This window comes from Protopterus annectens, chromosome 2.part2, assembly GCF_019279795.1.
Source record: "Protopterus annectens isolate FY-2018-M chromosome 2.part2, PAN1.0, whole genome shotgun sequence".
In the NCBI taxonomy this organism is placed as follows: Eukaryota; Metazoa; Chordata; order Ceratodontiformes; family Protopteridae; genus Protopterus; species Protopterus annectens.
Window position 1 is genome coordinate 561,145,745 of NC_056730.1, and position 17,274 is coordinate 561,163,018.

Sequence of the window (17,274 nt, forward strand, 5' to 3'; positions counted from 1 at the left end):
TGGTGGAATGAGATCTGATCCCCTGGGGGATAGTTTTACCATGGTGCATATAGCAGTAACTAATACAATGGCTTATCCACTTGGAAATAGTCTGCTTTGAAATATCCATTCCCTCTGCCCCTGCAGCAAAAGCCACCAGTAGTTGTTCAGATTTTCTTAGAGATTTTGGCTTGTTTAAGTAAAATCTAAGTTGTCTGTACATCCAAGGAAAGCAGAATTCACTCTCCCTTGTTCTGTGGATTGGGAAAGAAAGTTGGCAAATGTATGGTCCGATTAAGAGCCACACTGGATACCACCTTAGGCATGAAGGATAGATTGGTCCTGAGAGACACCCAGTCTGCATGAAAAATAATAAAAGGCTTCACTGCCATAAGAGCCTGTAATTCAGAAATCCTTCTAACTGAAGTTAATGCTGAAAGGAAAGCTGTTTTCCAGGAGAGAAATGTTAACTCTGCAGTAGCAGCTGGCTCGAAAGAAGGGACAGTGAGTTTTTCCAATACAAAATTGAGGTGCCAGGCAGGGGTTGAAGATCTGCTGGGTGGTCTTAAGTTTCTTGCCCCTCTGAGATACTGCTTTAGCAGAGGATGAGAGAAGAGGGGAGGTTCAGTGTTGTAATGAGCTGAAATGGCAAAAGCATGGATTTTTATGGAAGAAAAGGACAGGCCTTGTGAAGCATCTCAGTTAAGTATTGTAAAATCTGAGGAATATTGGGTGTTGCTGTGTTATTCCTTGTGATTGGTTCCAGGCACTGAATCGTTTCCATTTGTCAACATAAGATTTTCTAGTACTGGGCCTTCTCACCTCCAAAATGACATCCATCACAGGTTTGCTGAGGGATGCGAAAAGTGAATTTAGGTGATCAGCCACGCTGCAAGATTCAAAGCTTGAAGCTGAGTGTTCAGAAAGTGGTTGTTCTGCTTAGACAGTAAGTGAGGGGTCTGAGGCAGGTGCCAGACTGGAGCAATCAGAATCATTTTTGGTTTGTCCTGTTTGACTTTTAGTAGAACTTTGGAGAGCAGAGGCAGAGGGGGAAAAACATAGACTGATATAGCATCCACTTTCCAAGCTTTTCTGTGATGAGTTCTTGTGCAGAATTTGGACAACTCAAAGTTCTGAGGTGAGGCAAAAAGATCTATGTCTGGGCTCATGTTGAAAATCCGTGGTTCCAGTTTCCATTCGTGTGGGTCCATGAGACTTCTGCTTAATTTGTCTGCCAGAGTATCAGCTTTCCTGGCAGGTTTTGAGCTTGTAGTTGTATTTGGTAGGTCAAGGCCGTGTTCCACAATGCCATGGCTAGTCTGCATAGGGGGGTAGGAATGTGTACTCCCCTGCTTGTTTATTTATCACATAACTGTGGTGTTGTCTGTCTTTATTATTAATTGTCCTGGATGAAGGTAGTCCTTGAAGGCTGTCACAGTGCATCTGTACAGCTAGCATCTCTTTCTGATTGATATGAAGGTGCATTTGAATTGGGCTCCATTTGCCCTGAATGCACTTCCCTGCCAGATGAGCCTCCTAAGCATAGACTGATGCGTCTGTAGTTAGGGTTTGGGTGGCAGGGGGTGGAGTGAATGGCAGTCCCTTGTTTTGGTGGCAGGCCTCTACCCACCATAGGAACTCTAGTTTCAGGCAAGGTATGATAGGAATCATTGTTTCCAGGCTGTGACAATGTTGCCTCCATAAATTTTTTAAATACCACTGAAGTTTCCTCATATGCAGTCTTGCATCGGGAATTAGAAGAATGCAGGAGGCCATGAATCCCAAGGCTTGCAGAATTTGTCTTGCAGATAGCAGGGTTTTTGTGGCCACCTGTTTGAAGTAAGTCACCAATTGAATTTGCTTTTCTGGCGTTGGGTAAGCCATCTGGGCAGTTGTATTCAAGCTTGCACCCAGGAATGTCATTTTATGAGAGGGCACCAGTTGTGATTTCTTATCGTTTATTGTGTACCCTAGACAAGTTAGAACCCTTTTTACAAACGGCAGATGCTTTAGAAAAATATCCTTGTTTTCTGTCTGAATTAGACAGTCGTCCAGATATGGATATATTTGAATATTTCTTTGCCTGCAAAATGCAATTACTGTAGCCAGGCACTTTGTGAAGACCCTGGGCGCAGTAGATAAGCCAAAAGGCAGTGCAGAGAACTGGTAATGCAAATAGCCTGCTTTGAAACGGAGGTATCTTCTGCATGATTCCCTGACTGGGATATGCAGGTAAGCCTCTTTTAAGTCTAGAGTTACGAACCAGGCATCTTTGCCTAGCATAGGAAGTGACTGTTGAAGAGTCAGCATCTTGAATTTTGCCATGTCCAGAAATGTGTTTAGAGTAGAGAAGTCGAGAATTGGACGCCATGATTTGTCTTTTCTGGGTAACAGGAAAAGTCTTGAATAGAAACCTTGTCCCTTTTCCTCTTCTGGTACTGGTTGAATAGCCCCCATGTTCATGAGGGACAGAACTTGTTTCTGGGCCTATGCCCACTGATTTGGGGGGCAGGTCTGGCCATCCGTTTGGGGTTGGCAACGTGTGGAAAAGAAATCTGTATCCCTGGGATACTATATTTAAAACCCATTTGCCCTGGGTTATATTGTATTTATTTATTTTATTTTACATTTGTTGACCAGGCTAGTCTAACCGGATATATGTCCATTTTCAGTAAAGGCCTGGTGAGAAAAGCTCCAAGCATGAACAGTGACAAAGTTAAAGCTACAGTCCCTTTGATGCTACCAACAGCAATATCATAATTAAAAATCTATTTATTTTATTTAATACAAGTTGCCAGTTTCTTGCATGAAGTGCCAGCTTTCCCCCCAAAGGGGCGGCTGAAAGATAAGTGCTTGGTGAGTGTATAGGGAAGTCATTGAGACTGTTTACCATAGGGAGGTGCCTTGTTGGTTCGAGATTTGGAGGTGGAGGCACCCCATTGTTTTGTTCTGAAGGTCCCTTGTGACTGAAACGTGGAGCCTTTGGAATGTCTGAGTTTGACTTGAGTGGCTCTCGAAGTAACTGGAAAGGACCAATTCTTAGTAGGCCAGTGCCTACTAAATCTTGGAGGTTGCACTTAAGAAATCTTTCACAGTTTGCATAGATTTAGCTTTATCTTCCATCTTTTTTCAAACTTCTTCAGCCTTATTACCAAAAAGACGGTCCTGTTGTAAAAGAGTATCCAACAACTTTGCTTTAACATGATCAGGCAGAGTTTGCTCTTTGAGCCAAGCATGCCTTCTTAACACAGACCCAGTTACATCAGCCCTGCAAGAGGCCTCCAAAGAATCAAAACCACATTGTAAAGTATGCTTTCCAACTTGTTCAGCTGAATTCAATAAATCCTTTCAATCTTTATTTTCCACACAGTCAGAAATTAACAATTTTCTGTTTAAGCAGTCCCATAATATGCTGTTGATATTTAAGCATATGAAATTGACAGTTTAAAGCCCTGATTGCCAAGGTTGCAGAAGTGTAAACCTTCTTACCCCACCTATCCAGCGCCCTGGAATCTCTATCTGAAGGGGTAGGATTTTTAGCAGTTGAGGCCTTAATGCCCTTGGGACCCTGAGAAATGGTTTCAGGATCTGCAATAGGATTTTTGAAAAGGAATTTGTGGGAGTTGGGAACCCTATAGTATCTGTCTGGCTTACAAGGAGCCAGAGACAGAGAATCAGGAGCCATACTAGAGTCTAAAAAAACATCAACAACAATGTCAAGAACAGGAGGTATAGCCTAAGGCCTATGCTGAGGAAGAAGAAAAAAATCCCTAAGCCTCTATTTAGATTCAGAGAAATCCTGACTTTCCCAGTGAAAATGTTCCCTTAAGGTATGTAAAGTTTCCCCAAAAGAAAAATCCTCAAGGGGAGAAGCCGAAGGAATGGTATCTTCTGCATCAGAGTCCTCATAAGTAGGTATAGGCAAATCCTGTTCATTGGAAGAGTCAGAAGAAATAGAATCCTGTTCAGAATATTCATAATCAATGTCTTGCCTAGGCCTCTTAGAAGGAGGGGGTTGGCTACCCCTAAATCGGAGTAATTAAATCTTTAGCCACTTTAATAATTTGTTTTTAGGCATAGGGGCCTACACATGTGGCCCAGGCATATTTTTTTAGACATAGATTTAGATGTTGGCCTTAGTTTTGAAGATGGCGTCGGTCTAATATACAAATCTGTAGGCCTGAAAACACCCTCAGAAGCCAGTGCCTGCATAGCAGCTCCGGATCCATCTAAGGTAGAGACATCCGCGAATTCCATAGTTGAAGCAAATCGCGGCATACCGGACTCAGAATGGGTCTCAGTAGAGGCCTGCGAATCAGAAGTAGCTGGTATCAGGGGCTACGAAAGCGCCTCACTGTGTACCGGTGAACTGGCGACTGGCTTATGAGAAGCGTTGCTGTCAGTTTTGGACCTCGACTGTCTGTCTCTGTCTTTTTCTTTGCATTTTTTAGGTATTCCAGTAGTCGGATTGCTAATAGACGATATTTCTGGTTAATTAAATCGTGAGCCAAAATATTTAGAAGCAAAACTATACCGACTTTTAATAGTGCTTTGATTAAACTTAGCACAAAACCGACAGCAAGGTACGTTGTGGTCAGGGCCAAGGCAAGGAATACAGTACAAAAGAAAATCCTTATGAGATATTTGCTTCCCACAAGTAATGTAATTATTAACTTTTACTGACATCAGTAAAGAGCAAGAAAAAGTTTCCCCAACAGGGTACTTCGCTTTTAGTTGAAGACTTGGGTTCTGAAACTTGAAAACGAAAATTTCAGGAGTCGGCCAACAGGCACTTGCGAACTGCTTCTGCTTCAGGCACTGCGCGGCAAGAAAGACTGATGTAATGGCGTCGGCTGCATGTTTTATACCCCTGACGACCTGATGTCATGGAAGAAGGGACAGCAACCGATGCAGGACCCAAGACTTTGTTAATCAGGCCGACTGAGGGCAACCTGCCAGCAGATTACCCAAATGTAATGACTGCAACAGTGAAACACGAAGAACATCCTTACTTGATGAATCCTTGCAAAACAAGGAGCCATATCTTTTGTTTTACAGCTAGACATAATAAGATGCACAAGAACAAGAGGTACTAATGAAAAGTCACACTAAATATGGAGTTAACAAATGAATCTGAAAAAAACCCCGAAACAACTCAATTCACAACACAGATCTGTCATTACAACTTCAATACCAACCTTTGTTTAAATTCTGATCCTCATCTTTAGTTCTGTCTTTGCTATGGCTTCGACTTCGACTTGCACTTCTGCTTCTACTGCGACTACGACTTTGACTCTGGCTTCTGCTTCTTCCCCTATGCCAGTTGTATCTGTCTCTGTGAGAATCATTCCTTAGGTGTCGGTCATACTCCCTTCGTTTGATATTTTCTCTTTTTTCACGTTGCCTGTAAAACAAAAAAGACAAATACTAAAAAATATAAAGCTAGAAAACAACCTTCCAAAAAGGACACTGCAAAAGTGAACATAGCATGAAAGAGACCACAGGAAACTATGCATAAGACAATCTCACTTTTACACTTCTTTTGAGGATGTCACTTTGTCTATCCCTCTTCTAACAATTGCTATCCCAGCAATTTATTAATAAATGCAATTCTTCCAAGTGGCAGCACACTGCAATGATGTAGTCATCCTTGACCCATACAGACTGGGTTTTTTTACTGACCAAAACACACACACACACACACACACACACACACACACACACACACACACACACACACACACACACACACACACACACACACACACACACACACACACACACACACACACACACACACGCACACGCACACACACACACACAAAATACCTTTACTTTGGAATACCTACAACCCTATACCCCACAGCACCACTCCGAGCAAAACCATCTCTTGTAGGTGATCCCATTACACATGAAAATGCTTCAAAGACAACTGAGCCAGTTCACAGCCTATAAAAGAATGCAACACCCGTTTTTTATATCTAAATTCTGCCAATCCATTCTATCAAGTGTAATTACATTGGCAATCCATGAAACTCATCCTATCATCACTTCACATCGACCACTAACACTTTTGCATCAAACATGGCCAAAAGCAAGACCTGCCAAAAGATGGAACATATACATGAAAACAGATACCATTAAAAATCTGGTTTGCACTTTGGTGAAGTGTAACTTATAATTGAAAATCAACTCAAATTATACCAGCTTCTCTTCAGTCTAAGTTCAAACCATTTCTAGCCACAATTGTGCCACATGCAATACTTATTTTTATTTATTTATTTTATTTCATAATTTGATAACCAGGTAGGTGCGCTGGTCTACTGACCCTTTTCAGTCACAATCTTCATATGAATGTAAAAAAAAAAAAAAGTATACTGACAAGCATTTATACAGTGCCAATTCCAAGATGATTGTGCAATGATCAGCAGGATTTTTAGAGCTCTTTTTCAGATAAGAATGTCATCTGGTCTTGATAAATGTGCAAAAGCAACCTTTAAAGCAGGAAAGCTGCAGCACCAACAAAACATCAGTTTTGGAGAGGAATATGATATAAAAAAAACTTCAGCAAGAGGGAATATATAAAGTACAGTTGTGTACACTTACCATAAATGTAGATGTTCAAGTTTATTCACTGTTGCAGTCATCACACTTGGGTTATCGGCCTGCAGGTAGTCCTCAGTCGGCCAGAATACCAGAGTCTTGGGATTTCTGCGTCTGATGCTGAAGAGGCGCTTTCATGATGTCAGCACGTCAGGGGTATTAAAACATGCAGCCAACACCATTACATCAGTTTTGCTTGCCCCAGATGTCAGGAGCCCCAAAACAGGAAGCAATCAAATGGTGTGGAACACTTCCAGTAAAAAGTAAATACAATTTCCATAAGATATGGGCAAAACAGCAGATAGGTAGAAAGTACAGAAAGACAGGGGGCTGGAGGGAGGGTAACCAGGACTGCAACAGTGAATACACTCAAACATCTACATTTATGGTAAGTGTACACAACTGTACTATGTTTTTCATGTTTCACTGTTGCAGTCATCACACTTGGGTTGATTCCCAAGCTGAGAAAGGGTGGAGGCAGTCAAGAAGTAGTAGGGCTGGCTAGCAGGCCTTGTAAGACTGCTGTGGCAAATCCAGCTCTGGATTTAGAAAAGATAGGTAAATGGTGATTGCTTGGTGAAGGTGTGTACAGAACTCCAGGTTGCAGCTTCCAGGATCTCCCTGGTAGGGACTCCCCTGAGAAAAGCTGTAGAGGTTGAGGTAGCCCTAGTGGAATGAGGCCTGATCCCCTGTGGGGTAAGTTTTCCATGGTGTTTCTAGCAGAAATGGATGCAGTGTGCTATCCATTTAGAATGGTTTCAAAATGGCCTTGCCCTCTGCCCCTGTAGCAAAGCGGACTAGCAGCTGGTCAGATTTTCTGAAAGGTTTGGTCCCGTCAAGGTAGAACCTGAGCTGTCTGTGCACGTCCAAGGTGTCAGGATCCTTTCCTCTTTATTCTGAGGATTAGGAAAAAAGGCTAGCAAATGTATGGATTGGTTTAATGCCACACTGGATACCACCTTGGGCATAAAAGATGGGTTACTCCTGAAGGGTTCCAAAGGCATAAGGGCCTGTAACTCAGACATTTTTCTTGCTGAAGTGATGGCTAGCAGTAAGGCTGTTTTCCAAGAGAGGAATTTTAACTCTGCTGTAGCAGCAGGCTCAAAAGGGGGAAGCGTGTGCTTCTCTACTACAAAGTTAAGGTCCCAGGCAGGAGTGGAACCTCTCCTTGGAGGTCTTAAATTGTTAGCTCCTCTCAGGAAAGTACAGTTGTGTACACTTACCATAAATGTAGATGAGTAGTGTATTCACTGTTGCAGTCATTACATTTGGGTAATCTGCTTGCAGGTTGCCCTCAGTCGGCCTGATTAACAAAGTCTTGGGTCCTGCGTCAGTTGCCGTCCCTTCCTTCCATGTCGTCAGGTCGTCAGGGGTATAAAACATGCAGCAAACGCCATTACATCAATTTTTCTTGCCCCAGATGTCAGGTGCCCCCCAATGGGGAGCAATTAAACATAAAAACAAAAAGGTATACCTCCAACACAAAAAAGCAGATACACCAAAAAGGCTTTCAAGCATAGTAAAGGAAAGTAGAGGTATAGCCAAAACAAGTTAGGGGACAGGAGGGAGGGTAACCAGGACTGCAACAGTGAATACACTCGAACATCTACATTTATAGTAAGTGTACACAACTGTACTATGTTCTTTGTGTTTCACTGTTGCAGTCATTACATTTGGGTAGATTCCCAAAGCTATGGTTGAGTGGAGGAGTTTAGATAGCATTAGGGCCAGGTATAAGGCCCTGCAAGACTGCAGTGGCAAAGCCAGCTCTGGATTTAGAAAAAAATTGGTAAATGATAATGTTTGGTGAAAGTATGTACAGAACTCCTGGTAGCAGCTTCTAGGATGTCCCTGGTAGGCACGCTTCTGAGAAAGGCTGTAGAAGTAGATGCAGCCCTGGTGGAGTGTGGTCTGATCCCTTGGGGAATAGGTTTTCCATGGTGCTTATAGCAGAAAAGAATACAATGGCTTATCTATTTAGAAATGATTTGTTTTGAAATAGCCTTCCCCTCCGCCCCTGCAGCAAATGCTACCAGCAGTTGTTCAGATTTTCTTTGAGGTTTAGTCCTATCCAAACAGAATCTAAGTTGTCTGTGCACATTCAAGGAATGCAGAATTTGTTCCCCTTTGTTCTGTGGATTGGGAAAGAAGGTTGGCAAATGAATTGACTGATTAATAGCCACACTGGATACCACCTTGGGTATGAAGGACGGATTGGTTCGGAGTGACACCCTATCCACATGAAAGATGATGAAAAGCTCCACTGCCATAAGAGCCTGTAATTCAGAAACCCTTCTAGCTGAAGTGATTGCTAAAAGGAAAGCTGTTTTCCAAGAAAGAAATTTTAAGTCTGCAGTAGCAGCTGGCTCGAAAGGAGGTATTGAGAGTTTCTCCAATACAAAGTTAAGGTCCCAGGCTGGGGTCTCAAATTGTTGGCCCCTCTGAGATGCTGCTTGAGCAGTGGACGAGAGAAGAGGGGTGGTTCTGTGTTATAATGAGCTGAAATGGCTGAGGCATGAATTTTAATGGAGGAAAAAGACACGCCTTTGTGAAGCATCTCAGTTAAGTATTGTAAAATTTGAGGTAAATCTCTTGAGATTGGTTCCAGGCAGAGAATCTTTTCCATTTTTCAGCATAAGATTTTCTAGTACTAGACCTCCTTGCCTCTAAGATGACATCCATCACAGGTTTGCTGAGGGATGGTAAAGGACAGTTTAAGTAATTAGCCAGGCTGCAAGGTTCAGTGTTGAAAGCTGATGGTGCAGAATCTGGTTCTACTGCTGAGACAGCAGGGAAGGAGTCTGTGGCAGGTGCCATGGAGATAACAGTGACACAGTGTGCAGGAGGGGGTACCAGTGTTGACGCGGCCAGTCTGGAGCAATCAAAATCATCCTTGGTTTGTCCTGTTTGCCTTTTAGTAGTACTTTGGAGAGCAGAGACAGCAGGGGAAAGGCATAGACTGATAGGTTTTTCCAGATGAAGGACAGAACATCCACTTTCCAGGCTTGTTTGTGGTGAGTCCTTGTGCAAAATTTGTCCAATTGGTAGTTCTGGGGGGAGGCAAACAGGTCTATATCTGGGCTCCCCCCTTCATTTGTCAACATGTTGAAAATCCTTGGTTCCAGTTTCCACTCGTGGGTCCATGAGGTTTCTGCTTAGTCCGTCTGCCAGTGTATTTAATTTTCCTGGCAGGAACTGAGCTTGTAGGTGCACTTGGTAGCTCAAGGCTGTGTTCCACAATGCCATGGCTAGTCTGCAGAGGGGGTAAGAATGTGTGCCCCCCTGCTTGTTTATGTACCACATGACCATGGTGCTCTCTGTCTTTACCATTAGTTGTCCTGGAAGAATGTAGTCCTTGAAGGCTGTCAGAGCATTCTGCAGAGGCAAGGTATGAAAGGAATCATTGTTTCTAGGCTGTGATAATGTTGACTCCATAGGCTTTTTAGATACCACTGTAGTTTCCTTATATGCAGTCTTGCATATGGAATTAGAAGAATGCAGGAGGCCATGAACCCCGAGACTTGCAGTATTTGTCTTGCAGATAGCAGGGTTTGTGTGGCCACTTGTTTGAAGTAGGTTGTCAAATGAATTTGCTTTTCTGGCGTGAGGTAAGCCATCTGGGAAGTTGTATTCAAGCTTGCTCCCAGGAATGTAATTTGTTGACAGGGTAACCAGTTGTGATTTCTTTTCGTTTTTGGTGTCACCAGACAAGTTAGAACCCTTTTGACAAACGCCAGATTATTCAAAAGTATGTCCTGGCTTTCTGCCTGAATTAGACAATCGTCCAGGTATGGGTATATTTGAATACTTCTTTGTCTGCAAAATGCAATAACTGGAGCTAGGCACTTGGTGAATACCCTGGGCACAGTAGATAAGCCAAAGGGCAGTGCAGAGAACTGATAGTGCGTGTAGTCTGCTTTGATGCGTAGGTATCTTCTGCAAGATTCCCTGATAGGGATGTGCAGGTATGCTTCTTTTAAATCTAGTGTTGCCGAACAGGCATCTTTGCCTAGCATAGGAAGCAATTGGTGAAGAGTCAGCATCTTGAATTTTGGAATCTCCAGGAAGGTGTTTAGAGTAAATGGGTCCAGGATTGTACGCCATGATTTGTCTTTTCTGGGTACCAGGAAAAGTCTGGAGTAGAAACCTTGTCCCCTTTCCTCTTCTGGTACCAGTTGAATACCCCCCATGCTTGAGAGAAAGTACTTGCTTTTGAGCCTCTGTCCACGGATTTGGGGGTAGGTCCGGCCACCCACTCGGCGTTGGCAACATGTGGAAACGAAATCTGTATCCATGGGACACTATATTTAAAACCCATTTGTCCTGGGTAATGAGTTCCCAGTTCTTTGCATGAAGAGCAATCTTTCCCACCAGTCAGAAGATAAGTGCTTGGAAATTTCAAAAGGAAGTCATTGACAGTTTACCATAGGGGGGGTGTGTCTAGTTATTCCCAGACTTGGAAGTGGAGGCCCCCCACTTTTTAGTTCTGCGAGTCCCCTGGGACTGAAACCTGGGGGGTTTTGCTGTGTCTGGGTTTGGCTTGAGAAGACCTGGAAAAGACCAATTCTTAGAATGCCAGTGCCTACTAAATCTAGGAGGCTGAACTTGTAAAAAAATCTATAACAGTTTCCATAGATTTAGCTTGATCTTCCATCTTTTTAAGAACTTCTTCAGCCTTGTTGCCAAACAGGCGGTCCTGATTTAAAGGAGCATTCAACAATTTAGCTTTAACATGATCAGGCAAAGATTGCTCCTTAAGCCAAGCATGCCTTCTAAGCACAGACCCAGTAACAGCAGCCCTGTAAGAGGCCTCTAAAGAATCAAAACCACATTGCAAAGTTTGTTTTCCAACTTGTTCAGCAGAATGCATTAAATCCTGTAAGTCTTTATTTTCCACACAGTCAGGAATCAACATAATTTTCTGTTTAAGCAGTCCAATAACAAGTTGCTGATATTTTAATATATGAAATTGGCAGTTTAAAGCTCTAATTGCCAAGTTGCTGAAGTATAAACCTTTTCCCCCCATCTATCCAGAAGGGGTAGGATTTTTAGCAGTAGAAGCCTTAATGTCCTTGGGCCCCTGTGAAATAATCTCTGGATCTGCAATAGGATTTTTGAAAAGGAACTTGTGGGACCCTGGGACCCTGTAGTATCTGTCAGGTTTACTGGGAGCAGGAGGAAGGGAATCAGGGGCCAAACTGGATTCTGAGAAAGCATCACCAACAATGTCTAGTACAGGAGGAATAGCCAAAGGCCTATGCTGAGGTAGATGAAGGAAATCCCTAAGCCTCTTTTTTGAATCAGAAAATTCCTGGCTTTCCCAGTGAAAACGCTCCCTTAGAGTAAGTAAGGTTTCCACAAAAGAAAAATCTTCAGGAGGAGAAGCAGAGGGAATAGAGTCCTCTGCATCAGAATCCTCATAAGTAGGTATGGACAAATCCAGGTCATCAGAAGAGTCAGAAAAAACAGAATCCTGATCAGAAAATGCATAATCAAGCTCAGCCCTAGGTCTCTTAGAGGAGGGAGGTTGGCTACTCCTGATTAGATTTATTAGATTTTCAGCCATTTTTATCATTTGTATTTTAGGCATAGAGGCTTGAGCATGTGGCCTGGGCATCGGTTTTTTAAGACATGGATCGAGATTTAGGCCTTAGTAATGAAGAAGGCATTGATTTAATATGCAAGTCCGTAGGCCTGAATACACCCTCAGAAGCTGGTGTCGGCACAGCAGCTCCAGACCCATCCAAGATAGAGACATCCGCAGCTTCCATAGCTGAAGTATCTCGTGACATACTGGACTCCGAATGGGTCTCAGTAGAGGCCTGCGAATCAGAAGTAGCAGGTATCAGGGGCTGCGAAAGTGCCTCACTGAGTACCGGTGAACTGGCGACTGGCTTAGGACAACAGTCAGCAGTTATAGACCTTGGCGGCCTGTCTCTATCTTTATCTTTGTGTTTTTTTTGGAATCCCGGTAGTCAGATGGCTAACAGACATTTCTGCATTCTTTACAGCTAACACCGAGAACCGATATATTTAGAGGCAAAAATATACAGACGACGGATAGTGCGCTGATTAAATAAAGCACAAAACCAACAGCAAGGTACGTCGTGGTCAGGGCCTAGGCAAGGAATACAGTATGAATGAAAATCTTTATGAGGTATTTACTTTCCACAAGTAATGCAACTATTAACTTCTACTGACATCGGAAAGGAACAAGAAAAAGATTCCCCAATGGGGTACTTAGCTTTTAGTTGAAGACTTCGGTTCTGAAACTCGAAAACAAAAATTTCAGGAGTCGGACTGACATTTGCGAACTGCTTCTGCTTCGGGCACCGCATGGCAAGAAAGACACATGTAATGGCGTTGGCTGAATGTTTTATACCCCTGACTACCTGACCTCATGGAAGAAGGGACAGCAACTGACAGGACCCAAGACTTGGTTAATCAAGCAAGCAGATTACCCAAATGTAATGACTGCAACAGTGAAACACAAAGAACATCTGTTTGATCAGAGGGTGAGAGAAGAGGGGTTGCTCAGGACTGTAATGAGCTGAGATGGCAGAGGCATGAATCTTAATTGATGAGAAGGATAGGCCTTTGTGGAGCAGCTCTGCTAGGTAATCTAGGACTTGAGGCAAGGAGGGCACGGCTGTGTCCTTCCCTTGAGACTGGCTCCAAGAACAGTATCTATTCCAGTTTTCTGTATAGGATTTCCTAGTACTGGGCCTCCTGGCCTAAAGGATAACATCCAGCACCTATTTGCTGAGAGTTACTGGTGATGTATTCAGAGAATAAGCCAGGCTGCCAGGTTCAGGGTTTGCAGTTGAGGATGCAAAATCTGTCCCTCCTGCTGGGACAGCAGAGAGGGGGGTCTGATGTAGGTGCCAGGGTGGCACTCCTGTCAGACTGCGTAGGAGTGGGTACCAGTGCTAGCGTGGCCAGTCTGGTGCAATAAGGATTGTCCTTGGCCTGTCCTGTTTGCTCTTCAGGAGTACTTTTGGAACGAGGGTCAGAGGGTGAAGTCATAGATTGAGAGGTTTTCCTATGTGAAGGATAGGGCATCCACTTTCCAAGCTTGGCTGTGGGGAATCCTGATGCAAAATTTGTTTAGTTGATGGTTTTGGGGGGACGCAAAGTGATCCACCTCTGGTGTCCCTCACCTGTGTATTAGAAGCTTCAGTGAGTTGGGTTCCAGTTTCCACTTGTGTGGGTCCATTAGATTTCTGCTTAAGTCGTCTGCCAGTGAATTTTGTTTGCCTGGCAGGAACTGAGCTTGCAGGTGCACTTATTTGCTTAAGTCTTTGTTCCACAGAGCCATGGCTAACCTGCAGAGTGGGTAGGAATGAGTTCCCCCCACTTGTTTATGTACCACATAACTGTGGTGTTGTCAGCCTTTATCAGGAGTTGTCCTGGCAGGATAAGGTATTTGAAGGCTGTCCGTGCATTCTTTACAGCTAACACTTCTTTTTGATTGATATGCAGGTGAATTTGTCCTGGGCTCCATTTGCCTTGAATGCATTTGCCTGCCATGTGAACCCCCTATGCATAGTCTGATGCGTCTGCTGTCTGAGTTTGGATGGCGGGGGGTTGTGAGAAAGGGAGCCCCTTATTGTGGTTGCAAGCCTCTGCCCACCAAGGGAATTCTGTCCTTAGGCAAGGAATGATAGGAATCACTGTTTCTAGGTCCTGGGAATGTTGACACCACAGACTTTTTAAGTACCATTGAAGTTTCCTCATATGCAGTCTTGCATATGGAATCAGTAGAATACATGAGACCATGAACCCTAAGGCTTGCAGTATTTTTCTTGCAGATGGCTGGGTTTGGGTGGTCAGTAGTTTGAAATAAGTTGTCAAATAAACCTGCGTTTCTGAAGTGAGAAATGCCATCTGGGAAGTTGTGTTCAAGCTTGCTCCCAGGAATACAATCTTTTGGCTGGGTACCAGGTTTGATTTCTTTTCATTGATGGTATACCCCAGAGAAGTTAGGAGTCTTTTTACAAACGTCAGGTGCTGAAGTAGCAATTCCTGTCTGCCTGAATCAGGCAATCGTCCAAGTAAGGGAAAATTTGAATATTTCTCTGCCTGCAGTAAGCAATGGCTGGAGCCAGGCAGTTTGTGAATACCCTGGGCACAGTAGATAAGCCAAGGGAAGTGCAGAAAACTTGTAGTACACAGAGCCTGCCCTGAAACGTAGATATTTCCTGCAAGATTCCCTTATGGGGATGTGCAGATCAGCTTCTTTTAAGTCTCGAGTGACTTGCCAGAAGTCCGTGGCTAGCATAGGAAGGAGCTGCTGGAGTGTAAGCATTTTGAATTTTAGTATCATCAGGAAGGTGTTTGGGGATGACAGATCCGGAAGAGGGCGCCAAGAGTTCTCTTTCCTGAGCACCAGGAACAGCCTGGAGTAGAAACCATGTCCCATTTGATCTGTTGGCACAGGTTGAATAGCCCTGATACTGAAAAGAGAAAGTACTTGCTTTTGGGCCTCTGCCCAATGGTTTGGAGGAAGGTCTGGCAATCCACTTGGGGTTGGCAGAGAGTGGAAATAGGATCTGTATCCCTGGGATACGTTTAAGACCCATCAGTCCTGGGTAATAAACTCCTAGTTTTTTGCATGCAGGGCAAGTTTTCCTCCTAGGGGTGCAAGTACTTGGGCATGGCTGGGACGGATTAAGGACACGTCATTGTGAACTTTTTCCATAGAGGAGTGGCTTACCACTCAGTTTTTGTGGAGGGAACACTCCATTGTTTAGATCTGTGCATACCCTGAGACTGTAGTCTTTGTGGTCTGTTGCCCGTGGGTTTGGACTAAGAAGGTCTGGAAGGGTCTGGAAAGAACCAGTTTTTAGAAGGCTAATGCCTACTGAATGTAGGTGGCTGCACCTGTAAGAAATATTTAACAGTTTGCATGGATTTAGCTTTTTCCTCCATCTTTTTAAGAACAACTTTTGTTTAAGAGCCAAACAAACATTTTTTATTTATTTATTTAACATTTGTTGACCGGGAATGTCCGACTAGGTTCCACAGAGCCTGTTTTCAGCGGAGGCCCGGGGAGAAATGATCCAGATGCATGTCTTTGTAATGTGGGAGGAAACTGGAGTACCCAGAGGAAACCCACGCGAACACAGGGAGAACATGCAAACTCCACACAGAAGGCACCCCAGCCGAGAACTGAACCTGAGAACCTCTTGCTGTGAGGCGACAATGTTAACCACTGCACCACTGTGCCGCCCAACATTCTTGGTTTAATGGAGCATCAAGTCATTTTTGCCTTGACATGGTCTGTCTTAGGGTATACAAGGTTTAACCAAAAGAAAGGTCCTCTGGGGGGAGGCTGAGGGAATTAAATCCTCTGCATCTGAGTCCTCATAGGTAGATAAGCGTATGTCCTGGTAATCACAGGCGTCAGAGTAATCAGACTCGTGGTCTGAAGAATCAGAAGGAAAATCAATTCTTTGTCATTTAGAGGGTGAAGGCTGGCTTCCTCTAATTAAAGTAATAAGGTCTTCAGCCATTCTAAGCATTTGTTTCTGTGGCATGGGAGCTTGAGAATGTGCTTTGGTCACCGGTTTCGTAGGAGTAGTGCGAACTCTGGGCCTGAGAAATTCGGTAGATTTAGTCATTAATGAAGTAGTTGGTTTGATACAAACATCAGGTCGTCTGAATACACCCTCAGAAGCCGGTGCCTGCACAGCGGCTCCGGACCAATCCAAGGTAGAGACATCCGCAGGTTCCACAGTCGCAGAAGCATCTCACGGCATATCGGACTCCGAAAGGGTTTCAGTAGAGGCCTGCAAATCTGTAGAAGTGGATAACAGGGGCTGCGAAAGCGCCTCACCGAGTACCAGCCTATGCAGTCTCTCTCTGTCTTAATCCTTCCGTTTTTTCAGATCATCAATAGTTGGATGGCTTACCGAAGCCATTTTGGACTATGGAGAATGACAGCGAAAGAATTTAGACACAAAAATAGCCTGACGACGAATAGTTCGGGCATTGAACAAAGCACAAAACCAACAGCGAGGGACGTCATGGTCTGGGCCTAAACAGGGGACGCAATAAGAATGAAAATCTCTGTGAGGTATTTGCTTTCCAAAGGCAAGACAACTGTCAACTTTTTCTGACATCAGTTAGAGCAAGAAAAAAGGATCCCCAACGGGGTACTTCGCTTTAGAAGACTTCAGGTTTGAAACTCGAAAAGCTGATGTAATGGCATCGGCTGCATGTTTTATACCCCTGACGACCTGATGTCATGGATGAGGCGACAGCATCTGATGCAGAAATCCTAAGACTCTGGTGTTCGGGCCGACTGAGGGCTACCCTGCAAGCAGATAACCCAAGTGTGATGACTGCAACTGTGAAACACAAAGAACATCTGGGGATTGATCACAAATCAACAACAAAACATGAACAAATGCAAATAAAACTTAGTAAGGAACATTTTAGAAGACTTAAATTAATATTGAAAACAGGACTGGCATCTAGCAACAAAGTCCAAGCTATAAACCCAATTTGCTATTCCTGTTCTAACTTACAGTTTTGTAGTGACTGAGTGACCCCCAAAAGGTATTCGACAGGAAAACGAAGTATGTTTTATGCACATCAAATGATTTCGAAAACATAGATTCCCCTTTCTAAAGGAGGTATGGGCCTCCTCAAATTGATTATATGTACACATTTGCAATCGTGGGACTG

At 43.7% G+C, this 17,274-nt stretch overlaps 1 protein-coding gene across 2 annotated transcripts in view; it reads right to left on the minus strand.

Moving 5' to 3' along the window:
• RBM27 (RNA binding motif protein 27) overlaps positions 1 to 17,274 on the minus strand; it is a 2,498,992-nt gene that overhangs the window by 1,811,906 nt on the left and 669,812 nt on the right. For both annotated transcript variants that reach the window (XM_044064021.1, XM_044064022.1), the window contains one exon: positions 5,178 to 5,383. In XM_044064021.1, the coding sequence (XP_043919956.1) occupies positions 5,178 to 5,383 (206 nt within the window). The remainder of the gene's footprint in view (positions 1 to 5,177; positions 5,384 to 17,274) is intronic.